The 12,665-nt window shown below is 38.0% G+C and overlaps 1 protein-coding gene across 1 annotated transcript; it reads right to left on the bottom strand.

Moving 5' to 3' along the window:
- Nucleotides 1–3,866: 3,866 nt before the first annotated feature.
- Nucleotides 3,867–11,346, bottom strand: LOC123968799 (NF-kappa-B inhibitor delta). The gene is made up of 12 exons (XM_046045755.1): nt 11,261–11,346; nt 8,285–8,415; nt 8,155–8,188; nt 7,416–7,600; nt 7,145–7,326; nt 5,858–5,963; nt 5,596–5,742; nt 5,435–5,486; nt 5,120–5,277; nt 4,679–4,795; nt 4,363–4,527; nt 3,867–4,249 (listed from the first exon to the last, which is right to left on the bottom strand). The coding sequence occupies exons 1-12, from the start codon at nt 11,274–11,276 to the stop codon at nt 4,178–4,180; spliced, it is 1,365 nt and encodes a 454-aa protein (XP_045901711.1). The 5' UTR covers nt 11,277–11,346; the 3' UTR covers nt 3,867–4,177.
- Between the last annotated feature and the right edge of the window lie 1,319 nt (nt 11,347–12,665).

The following is a 12,665-nucleotide window of genomic DNA, read 5'->3' as shown; positions in this document are numbered from 1 at the left end:
TTATTATTATTATTATTATTATTATTATTATTATTATTATTATAAGTGTGATCATTTTGTGATATTTAATTTGGCTAAATAAACTGAATTGTTTTATATTGATACCATCTTTTTTATCTAGTTAATCAGCCTGCTGCATTGTTGCTACAGTGCCAAAAAACAATTTACTGCTGATGCATGTTTGCAGCACAGTCCTGTTAGTTTTGATTTTCTGGATTGAAAACAAATACAGTTCTTTCGTAAACCTCCCACTGGGATGAACAAATAAACAATACTAAAAATTATGTTTGGCACTTGTTTCTGTCAAACTGTGAAGCCTTTGTGGCAGAGAGAAAACAAAGAAACACAAACTGCAACCTCAGCCACTTGGGAGTGAGGGTTCAGCAACAAGCAAGCCGCATTATTGACGACCAGATATCCTAACAATCTGGCACAGGCTGTAGCCTGAAACACACTTATATTTGCAAAATGAATCACTGTATTGGTCAAGAGTAGACATCTTTCTTAACAGTGTTGCATTAAAAATAAACCCAGCTGTCATTTAAAGTGGTTAAGCTCCAAATCACCTTTCAAACAGTTTTTATTATTCAAGCTTTCTTTCTTTGCTGCTGTGATGATACCACTGTATCCTGCTGCTGGCTTGTAACCCACTTTTTCGTGGTGCATTTTTTTCTGCTGAGCAAAGATGCTGCATCAAGCTCCTCTCAGTGGTAAAAAAAATTGTCCTAAGGAGTTGTGGAGCCAAGCCTGCAGATTTGGAGAGATGCAAACCTTGCTGTCCACGGTGCTGGACTGAACACACACCCTTAAAGCTTACTGTTTCTCTTTCTTTGCAGAAACAATGTTTCCAGACCGAAGTGACTTTGATTATGGTAAGATTTATACCATATACTGATTTAAAATAATCAAAAGAACCATGTTTAACATCAGATTTTGTACTTTTACTGCAGTATGTTTTAAGTCCAGGCTAAACTCTAATGGGTTTGTTTGGTTAAGTCACATACTGTTTTCTCTCTTGTAGATTATGAGACACTGCGCACAACAGGGGTTACCCTTGCTGTTATTATGTTTGTCGCTGGCATTTTAATAGCCCTGAGTAAGTTTAGACTTTCTCTCACATATCACTTAATTGCAGAGGCTTTATGACATGTACATAAGCACCTTTTACCATTGTAACTAATATACAATTCCTCAAACAGGTAAAAAATTCACAAAATGTGTAAAATCCTCATCCAAGTAAGAGTTTAGTGGATGATCCGCCCGTGCATGCTGTATGTTTTTGACTTGAAGGGGATACCCAACTAGTGTGGAAAAACATCTTTGCCAGTATCGTTCTTTCACTAAAACTGAGTTTCCCACAGCTTTTTTCCTACCCCTGTCCTGGATGCCTCTAGTGTAAATACCCCCCCTCCCCTGTCATGCATACACAACCTTAAAATACACTTCCAACACAGAGAGGCCCTACACACATGTGTTTTTTCACATGTGGGTAATTCTTTTGTGTTCTGTTTATCCCTTGCTATTGAAAAACATTTTTAAATGTATGCATCACACTCATGTGCTGGTAGTGTATATTATAAGCTGAACGCATGCCGCTTGTATGGCAAGACATGAAGAAAGACAAGAGCTGCTGTTTGAACAGGGCAAAAAGCTGCATATTTGGTCTATAGTTACACCCCAGTTACCTCAGAGCCCTGTGGCTTCAACTCCAAATCCAAATTCCAAGTTGAAGTTGTGGCCACAGCTTTCAAACAGCACAGTTATATTTCACAATTAGTGATCATGATGAATTGAAAAAAATACAAATATTTAATAATGTCCTCCCTTATTTCTTTTTGCAGGTCCAGCTCATCTGGTACCCAAATTCCAAAGACAGAGGGTAAGTTCAATTAACTGGAGAAAACTGTTCTCATTATGTGCTTAAATGCAATAGTGTTTATTTTCTCTCTGACTTGTTTCCTTTTGGTTTGCAGTACCTCCTCAAACTGTATAGTCAATATTGTACTTGAACAAGAGGAAGTTGTCACAGGAGCCACTCCAGCAAATCCACACCATGGCCATTCCTCTTATGGCTAATATACCTCTGCCATATGGATGATCAAGAAACAGGGTTTTCCAACGCATCCTACACTGGTGTCATTGAGTTTCCCACTGAATTCTGTAATGTCCTAATTGAGCAAAATATCTATCCTATAGGTTGCTCAGTATTGTTTGAGTGTTGGGACTATAAGCTGGTCTAAGGCAAAAAATAAAAAAATATCCCCAACCATGAGACTTGATACGGTACTGTTAATCAAACAAGTAAGTCTCTCTTCCTTACATTATATTCCTGTGAAACAATACAATTAAGAGCATGATTAAATATTTATAGACGAAATGCCCAGGTCAAAACAAAGAACTGCATGCATTCAATTGTAACAACTGCTTTTTGCCTTTATTTTTATTTATTTATGTTGATATCTTTAGGGCTTTTAAAAAAAAAAAAAAAAAAAACTAAAAGAAATAGCATGACAAAATGATGAAGAAAGCAATAATTAGAATACATACCAAATATAACATGCTGAAATGACATAGCTAGCAAAGATCTTGATGAAAATTAAAAGGCAACATTCAGTAATGTATTTTATTTTGAAAATGCTTTGAAATATATATTAATGGAGGGAATGTGTAGTAAAGTGTTGATTTGTTGATTTCTTTTGTTGACAAAGGTATTATAATAGAAATTATTGTCTGTAAAACCTAAACAATGAGACCACTGTTTCAAATAAAGCTCTTGTCTACTCAACATGATGTCTTTGATAATCTAATAATAACCTGAATAAGAAATTGAAATTATGTAAAGTAAAGTGAATATGCTGTAGAAATGAGAAAATATAATTGTGTTGTTTACTTTCCTTTGCACTTTACAGGAATTTACAGTGTCTAATAACAGAGGTGACACATAAGTGAGAGACAACTCAAACCTTATTTATCACTGAAATTACAGTCAAAACCAAATCTCATTTCACCTGTGACTAAGGCTGATTGTCATAGCAGTGAACTCCGGAGGAAATTGAGCTTGAAAAATAAATACTCCTTAAATGTGACTGTTTAACTACTGCTGTAGACACATCTTTCTAGTGGGATGGTGTATTTTCCATTCTGCTAATTTCAGTCGCCATATGTAAGTGGGACTGTTCAAAGGGTGCCCTTAACATCAAAACAATTGGATGGAACTTTAAATGCAGTGTTATTGTACTTTTATTCATGACTCATGAGTAAAATGTACAGTTAGTCAGACAATGTGTCACTGCACTTACTCATGTAATGTCTATGTGATAAGAACATTCATCATGTGTCACAATCAGTTTCAAATACATAATAATTTTACACAGTAAAGCTTCTTTTTCCACAAAGAAAATAAATTGTACCTGGTGTTATACACATAAGTATGATGCATACAGAGAGAAAGTTCAATTATATGATAGATCATTCTCACTTTGATCACACACATTCTTAACATAAGTAGACATGTTGACTGAAATCAAAACCATCACTCAGTGTATCAATATGATAGCTTATCATGATGGGGGTTTTGACGAGAGAGTCAGAGGGGTTTCAGGGACATTGTCCTGGAGGTCATACAAACGATTTCATAGAAATCAACATTAAACTGGGAGTGTGGCCTATTAGGAAAGTTATTATTACTATTACACCTACACTATTAATACACCTTCCACTGTCTATACCTTCTATTTGCATTTGCAGATCACTAATGCTGTTCATGTAAAGGCTTTCATTTCAAAATGTCAAATATTTATCAAAAAATAAATAAATACATAAATTAAAGTGTCTCTAATTTTAAACACATGCCAATTTGTCAGCAACAGCAGGAGCATTTTGTGAAAAGGCTCGATGGAGGATGTCACATTTTGGAACAAAATGCTTCACCTACACATAAATATTTCACCCTGTGCGAGGAAAAATAAATAAAGCACTTAAGCAGGCAATTTAAGCTTTATGCATTAAAAGCATAATTTGTCTAATCCAATGTGAATTATATGTAGAGATTAATATGCCAAACTAGTTTATTAACAATATATAGGCCAAAGACTCCCAAAACCATGTAACAATAAATACCCTTCTCAACAGAGGCAACGTCTTATTCCCTCTAAATGGGGATTACAAGTGGTCCAAATCATTCCTGGTCCTGCAAGGACATGATACGTCGACGAGAAGAAGCGCTTCGTTTCTTCAGCATGAGCTTGAGCTACAAATGAAATAAATAATTAAGATGATAATGAATTACCCTTTATATAAACCTGAATAGCATTGTTAAACAGTGTGGATCTGGCTGGCTGTTAAAAATGATGGGCAGCTCACCTGCTCTCCCTGGACACCACTCTGCAGCAGGTGAGCTGGCTGGTCGTTCTCCAGGTTGCGGATGCTGGGATCAGCTCCTCTGCTCAGAAGCAGCCGCATGATCTCCTCCTGGTGGGGGTTGCCATGGAGACCAGCAGCCATGTGTAAAGCTGTGTGACCATGAGCCTATGGCAAAAGGGAAAATGCTACATGACTCAGATTGTCACTCAGACTGAGTCAGGTGAGTATGAAGTATATGTTTGTACATACACGTAAACCCACAAACACATGTATATTTAAAATCCAGTTTTGAGTTTCATGCCAGTGCAGGACTCACTTTCAAGTTGACAAATTCTTTCACATTCGGCAGGGGAATCCTCAGCAAATAACGCACTAGATCGACGTTCCCCTCCTTTACAGCCAAGTGCAGCACAGTCTTGTTACTTTTGATTTCCTGGAATTGGAGAATTGGAAGTGATGAAACAAGTCAGACTGAGACATTTAAGTGTTAAACAAGAAAGCGAAAACAAAAGAGAGAGTAGGGGGAAAATGGCTCGTAATATGACATCATAATGGTGAGATAAAGCCTGGGCACTTCCCCTTTGAACTGTATATTCTGACTAAAAGGTTAGGATTTAGCATATAGGACTTCTGTATGTGCCCGCTGCCCTACTCGCTACTAATTTTTCCATTCATTCATCTAGTACTTTTCTGTGACACATCTATCTAGGCCTGTGTCTCAGTGGACATTCAGAAAAGGGAGAGAGCTGTGCTGTACCTGGCTGAGCAGGGATGCCCCTGCATTGAGAAGCATCTGCACACAGGAGAGCTTCTCCGCAGCCTTGTTCTGAAGACTAACATCTGCCAGCCCACTGCTAGACAAAGCCTTCATGGTGATACTGTGTGAAATGGCTGCACAGTGCAAAGGAGTCATACCTAAGGCAAAGAAGAACATACGTAACAGTTTGATTAAGGCTCCAATGATATAAATATTTCTGAACTGGTGCTGGTCCAAATTATAATGTACATTAACAAAACTTCCCTGTTGGTTAATCATTTCATAGTAATACCAACTGCTAAAACAATAAATTACCTTCAAAATTACGGGCCTCTAAGTTGACAGCCGGCCTGCTACACAGAATTGCCTGCAAAAACCCCCAAAAGAATCACTGTTACGGTCTGCTCTGCATAGCTAACCTTTCTGCACTGCTGTGATAGTCATGCCAAAGTAGTTCAGTACTGCTGCTGCTTTACCTGCAGAACCCCAGGTAAGCCATAGTGGGCAGCCAGATGGAGGGCAGTTTGTCCTTTAACATCACAGGCATTGATGTCCGTTCCTAATGACAGCAGATCTTGCACAATCTCTGGCTGGTTTGCCGTCACCGCCACCAGTAAAGCAGTCTGCACAAGCACATGTTTATTTTGAGAAATTATAATCCTGTGGTCATGTTTATGATAAAAAGTTACAATTTTTCAATTTGCATACTCTTTAAGATGTGTAGTTTTTTGTTCATACCTTTCCCTTGTGTTCTTTGGCATCAAGCCTGCCTATATCCCTCAGCCTCTCTGCAGCAGCAAAGGCACACTCCCTGAGCCCCTTGGCAGTGTAGATGTGGAGGATGCTGACAGAACAAGAGCACATGGTGATTCAGTTTTAAATGAGGCTGAGAAATTGTGATAATCCCCGCAACCAGTTTCACACCATTCCCTTTCATTGTTGAATTTGTCTTTCCTCTTTATCTGAGTTTCTAATCACCGTGCATGAGTGGCTGACTCACTGACATCTTTTTTTAATCTTTCTAGGATTGCCAAACTGCTCTTGTGGCTCTCACTTTTAGCTTACGACTGAAAATGAAAGCGCTCTGGAAGTAAATAACTGTGGCTCAGGAGGAAGAGCAGGTTGCCCGTTAATCGAAAGATTGGCAGTTCAATTCCCAGCTCCTCCAGTCAAAGTATCTTTGGGCAAGATACTGAACCTCGAATTAGCTTGAAATACTGCTATTCTACCAGTGTGTGAATGTTTCTGCTTGAGCACTTAAGCTCAGCGTGTGAATGTAGTGTAAAAAGCGCTTTGAGTGGTCACAAATACTAGAAAGGCGCTATACAGAGCATTACATTTCACTCACAGAACACAGTCGGACATACGAGTCCAGAAAGAAAATGTGTCTTTGGTCTATAGTTACACCCCAGTTACCTCAGAGCCCTGTGGCTTCAACTCCAAATCCAAATTCCAAGTTGAAGTTGTGGCCACAGCTTTCAAACAGCACAGTTATATTTCACAATTAGTGATCATGATGAATTGAAAAAAATACAAATATTTAATAATGTCCTCCCTTATTTCTTTTTGCAGGTCCAGCTCATCTGGTGAAGTGTTGATTTGTTGATTTCTTTTGTTGACAAAGGTATTATAATTGAAATTATTGTCTGTAAAACCTAAACAATGAGACCACTGTTTCAAATAAAGCTCTTGTCTACTCAACATGATGTCTTTGATAATCTAATAATAACCTGAATAAGAAGTTGAAATTATGTAAAGTAAAGTGAATATGCTGTAGAAATGAGAAAATATAATTGTACACTCCCTGAGCCCCTTGGCAGTGTAGATGACTAGAAAGGCGCTATACAGAGCATTACATTTCACTCACAGAACACAGTCGGACATACGAGTCCAGAAAGAAAATGTGTCTTGTTTAGAATCTTCTTTCATAAAAATATGTTGAATAACTAAAAATTCAGAGTAGTTTGTGGTGTGTGTGTGTGTTTGTTTGTGTGTTACACACATGCATTCCTTATAAGCACTCACGTGTCTCCGTCTTCATCCTGCCTGGTGGCTCTGCTGTAGTCCATTGTGCTGAGCAGCATCCTGGCTTCTTCCAGCTTGGTGGCATCCATCGACGAACCAAAACCCAGTGTGGTCTGACTGGGATTTAAAAGGGACCAAGAAGACGAAGCCATACTGGGATCTGCGACTGTCATCGGGCACTCCTGCTCAAAGGAATACAGGATTTAATTTAAGCCAACATAAAGGTATGATTATGTGAGATGGCAGTCCACGGCAAAGAGATTTCTCGTACATATGTCATTGTATCTCCAAATCCTGGGACCTGCTGCTGTGAGCCATATTCATCTGTCATAGGGAGGTTGTAGGCTGCAGCATAGCTGGATCCTGGGTGGCTGGGGTAGTAACTGAGTGAAGACTCTGGTGCTGGAGACCACTGCTCATAGCTCACTGCCATGTCTGAGTAGCTGCTTGATGCACCTAGAATAGAGAGGGCGGATTATTATTATTCATCACTGATGACTCATTCAGTAGTATAAATATACTCTGTGAGACATCATGCTCAAGATAGAATCACAAAAAGGACAAGGCTGGTGATATTCTACAGTCTTGTTATTGTCAACAAAACTGTGGCTCTCATCTCCAAGTTTAAATCTTAATAATAAACAGGCCACACATACACACTTTCTTTTATAAAATCTTCCAAAAAACTTCCCAAATCAGTTGGGCACTGTAGCTTCTAGAAAGTGCATTTGTGTATTTACTGGGGACTTTTTACCACTGTGGATTTGGTGCAGGATGGTGAATGTGGAATTGACTCAAAATAAACTACAGTGCCCAGGTTCATCATAATGAAGGACTGTGTTACTCAGCTAACAGTGTGATTCTTTGATGCATTTGTTAACAATGGAGCTCTGTGGCACAGAGGAACAAGCTATATCAGGCTTTTCATGGGATTGGTTGCCAATATGAAAAATCTGGAATATCACCAGAGTAATCCTTCAAGTGTTATGCAGAAGTTGCCCTACTCATACCTGGACAGGTAAATGGTTCTGATGAAGACAATTGCTGGGGGAAAGAAAAGAAAAAAATCATGAACAAGCCCATCTTTAGGATGTAATATTATAACATATTGATGCTGAGCCCCTCTGTGTGCAACCTTACTGTAGTTGGAGGAACGGGACTTGTGCTGGCTGTAGCACAGGGAGGTGGCACTGAGGACGTCTCACGCCTTCTCTTCTGCTCCAAGAGTTTCTTCACTGTGGGCAGAGTGCAACACGGCTTCTCTTTTGGAGCTGAAAATTAAAAGTAATCCCCAAAGGAATGACTATTTGGTCATGTATTCTCTTTACATGTGATGGCGATTGGAGATCAATAAGGTTGAAACAGTTATGATTTCATTATCCATTTATCGGCTGATTATTTTTTTCAATTACTGATTCATTCTAATGCCCGTCACAATTTACCAGAGCTCAAAGTGACATCTTCAAATGTCTTGTTTTTACAGCCAGCTGTCAAAAACCTAAACAAAACAAACTAAAGCTACAAATCCTCACATTGGAGAAGCTGGACTAAAAGAATGTGTAGTGTTTTTGAAAAAATTATTAAAACAATGAATAATTTATCAGAATATTTGCTGATTTTTTTTATTTCCATATCCCTAATGCAAAACTACAAAACTAATTTTGTCCTTTCAGGACATGAAAGCTGTGGCTAAAAACTGATCAAACTTTTTATGTGATCAGACTCACATCAGCTCTCTCTTTTTTGTACTTTTAAAGCACAAATAGTCTGGATAATGTTGTAGTGTATTGATAGCCTCTCTGTGTTAGTGTTTCTTGTTTACTCCCACTGGAGTATATCTGCAATATTAGTTTCCATCTCATCAAGAAGGGCTTTGCTTTATTACAGCAGTAAATTGTCAGTAAGGTAGGTAGGTCCAAATACTACAAATATAGGCTGACACATATGAAACTACAGGAAAAACAATCATGTTGCAAGCTTAGATTATCGATTTTAAGTAATGCAGCTGTGAACAAATTCTTAAAGAGAGATAATAGCATTAAAATGTTCTCACTTGGATGATTTTGCTTGCTCAGTTTCTCCATGGTGCTTTCCATTAGATGAAGTACATCAATATCAAATCCATTATACTATAACTGTGTTTTCCCCCTTCTGATGCAAAAGTATCATTTCCATTAAACAGGTAAGGCAATGAGAAAAATAGGAAAGTAATATTACAAAACAGAATTCTGATGTTTCCAGCTGACATTATGTGACCACACAGGTTGTTTCCTCAAAAACTTCACCCCACACGTGAAAGATAAAGTGATATTTCCACCCTGTTTGTGGAACCGGAGTAGAAAGATAACGCTCTGAGAAACCTCCTCCATTAGGAACACAGATCGTGTGGCCTTACAAACCAGACCGATTCATCAGAAAATCTTTAGCATGGGATTGCCACTGCTTATTTTCTATGACATCTTCCTGTCTCGCTCCATTACGCTAACAGAAACGCAAACCACATCTTCCTGCCTTTGGTGTGTCACAGGCACGTCACCTCAACACGTGTTGTTGCCTTGTGCTTTCTATTGCACCTACATGTCTGGGAGACAGAGCAGAAGAAGAGTAAAATGGGTTTTTTTGTCAGTTCGCTTTCTCTTGAAAGCATGTGAATGTTGACTGCTGTGGTAAGCCACACAGGGAAAAGACAGCTCTATTTCGCCAGAGCGAATACAAAGAGGGTGTACTTCCACAAAAAAAAAAAAAAAAAAATGCAAATATGGTTTGTGAGAGAGAAATGTGAGTTCACAGACTTGACAGTTTAGACTTCTGTCTTCTTTCAAAAACAACGATCTCACTTCCAGCTGAAAACCTGTCCTAAACAATAAGCCCTTGTGCTGCTGTGTGCAATGTGCCCCCACCACATCATAAAGGTCACTTTATCAGAATAAATGACATCAGTCAGTACATTTCAGTGACATCAAGTTTCATTTTCATGTTCAGAAGGTGTTACTATAGGTTACTCAATCCAGAATCATTTGATCTTTACAACAAAATGCCACCTTTGACCTTTTCACAGATGAGGTAATGTTGCAACGTGTAACTACACAATCTATATTAAACAGTAGCTAAGTGAATTTCCAGATGATAGACCTTGCTCAATACTTAACAGTCTGCTCTGACACATCAGCTGGGAGAAACTAGAAGTTAGGAAATGGCTTTTAATGGCTTGTATTAAGACATCTTGGCCCACACGCATATAAATTTGGGGTTTACACTAACTGCCCCCGCACTGCTTTGGGCTACTCTGTGCTACATTCAAATAAGAGTTGTGGAAACCCCTGGACATTGAGTCATGTGCGTGGGAGGTTGGGGATTCCGACGACCTTTCTCTTTTGGCTCGCTCCGTAGAGAAAGAAAGAAGCGGTGCAGAGCCAATTTCCTCATTTTGTGGTTTAACAGACCCAGCACACACAACAACATATGTAATCATTTGCGCCTGTGTCAAAGAAGGCATGAACAAAGAAAATGAAGTTGTCACGTCACACAGTTTGCTTGTCTAGCATTAATCAAAAGGGGATATGAAAACAAGAGTGCTGGGGTGGAGGTGCATCAGGGTTTCCCCAAATGGCCTGACTCTTGGATTCACCCGAACCATGCTTCAGTTCAACGAAAACCGAGAGAAAGGCTGGTACATGAAGGTATCACTCAACTGTACACTATCAGCAGAGAGGTATTGAATATAAAATACCAATTGCCCTATTGATTTGAAAGCACAATACACCTTTAAAACATCAGATATAGGATCCAAAGTCCTGAATAAAGTCAAAAGAAAATATATCAAATGTGTTTAAAATGGAGGGATAGGTATGTAATGTTGTGGGCTTATAAAGAAGTTTTATAATGCTGCCACTATTACAAACACCTATTAATTAATATTGAAAACATGTTTAGCAGTGTGTTGTCCAGAAATGCAATTACAGAATTCTAAAGTAAGAATTGAAAATATAAGTGGTTGTCATTATTGTCAAACCATTCAACATTAGGCTATAATGTTGCACTCAATGAAAATGTAAGTCACCAGCAATAACACTTGTATTCAGCCTTAACAAACAAGTTAAAAGCACATATACTCACATTTATCAAAGTGCATGTCAGAAACGGTTTTGCTTTGAAATCTTCAACAGGTCGTCCTTTTTGTCACTCTTCAAAGCGGGATAAACTGATTTACAGAGCCGGAGGGATCTGTGACGTTCTGGTTGCCTGAAGTCAAACTGGCTTGTTGTCTTATCACTGCTGCTTGTACACACAGAGCACGTTGTTCCCCATCACCGCCCCCAGCTGTGGTCCACGCCCTCTAACAGAGGGGAAGCCACACATTCACCGTTATGTCAAGCCAAGTAAAAGGCAGAGAGATGTGGTAAACAGCTAATAGCTCTGTGAACAACAGCTATTACAAGTATACAAATAAACACAAAGGCATGTCATGGTTAGGGACAGTGGTGGAAGAAGTATTTAGATCATTTAATTAAATGTAGCAATACCATAATGTAAAAAGACATCTTAATAGTAAAAGTCCTGCATTTAAAATGTAAGTGGAAGGCACAAAAGTGTTATCAACAAAATGTATTTAAGTATTACATGTAAAAAATACCTATGATCCAGAATGTCTCCAATCTGTACATTATTAATATTGGATATTATACTAATACATTAACATGTAATGAACGTTTTAGTATTGTGGCTGGTCCAGGTTTAAGTAATTTTAACACATTTTAACTCAGCAAATGTTTGAGCTTAACATATAATAATGTATCATATTGTATAAGATGATCTCATGTTTATGTGTGATCAATGTAATAAGTAACCTGAGATGAACGGAATAAATTAATGGAATAAAAAGGTTACTGTTTGTCTCTGAAATCTGTCGCTTTGGATAAAAGCGTCTGCCAAATGAGTAAATGTGAATGCAGTTTAAGTAAGTAGCACAAAAGAAGTGATCAAGCAGAGTACCTCAAAATTGTACTGTACTTGAATAAATGTACTTGAATCAGTCATTAAACGAATAAATCGACCAATCAATCAAACAAGTTTTGCCTTTAGTGCAAGGTGACAATGCTCCAGTAATGCTCCTAATCTTCAGTATTGTTCTGTATCTCAATAAAAGAGGCAAGACTAACACACCATTATAAAACATATCACATAAACACAATCCTAAAATAACGGATAAATGAATGGTCCATGGGATATTTAGTTACATATTGTTAGAGAAAACTTAATCAGGGTAAAGTCTGCCTTTTATTCTTATTAACTAATCATAGAAATATAATTTACTCCAATGTCAACACAAACTTTTAAATAACTAAATATAACCTAAATATCTTCAGCTTTAGAAAACAAACATCACTTTTCAAAATGAGATTGAGAGCAGGCTCCACTCTGTGTTTTGAATTTTGATAGTTGTCCTAATGGTTTGTTTATTTGGCTCATAGATGAGTGTGTGTTTCACAAACTGTAGTTTCTTGTAGGTACCCTGTCTAGA

The sequence above is a fragment of the Micropterus dolomieu genome, linkage group LG03, assembly GCF_021292245.1.
Source record: "Micropterus dolomieu isolate WLL.071019.BEF.003 ecotype Adirondacks linkage group LG03, ASM2129224v1, whole genome shotgun sequence".
Classification (NCBI taxonomy): domain Eukaryota; kingdom Metazoa; phylum Chordata; class Actinopteri; order Centrarchiformes; family Centrarchidae; genus Micropterus; species Micropterus dolomieu.
This window is presented reverse-complemented; position numbering and strand designations above follow the sequence as displayed.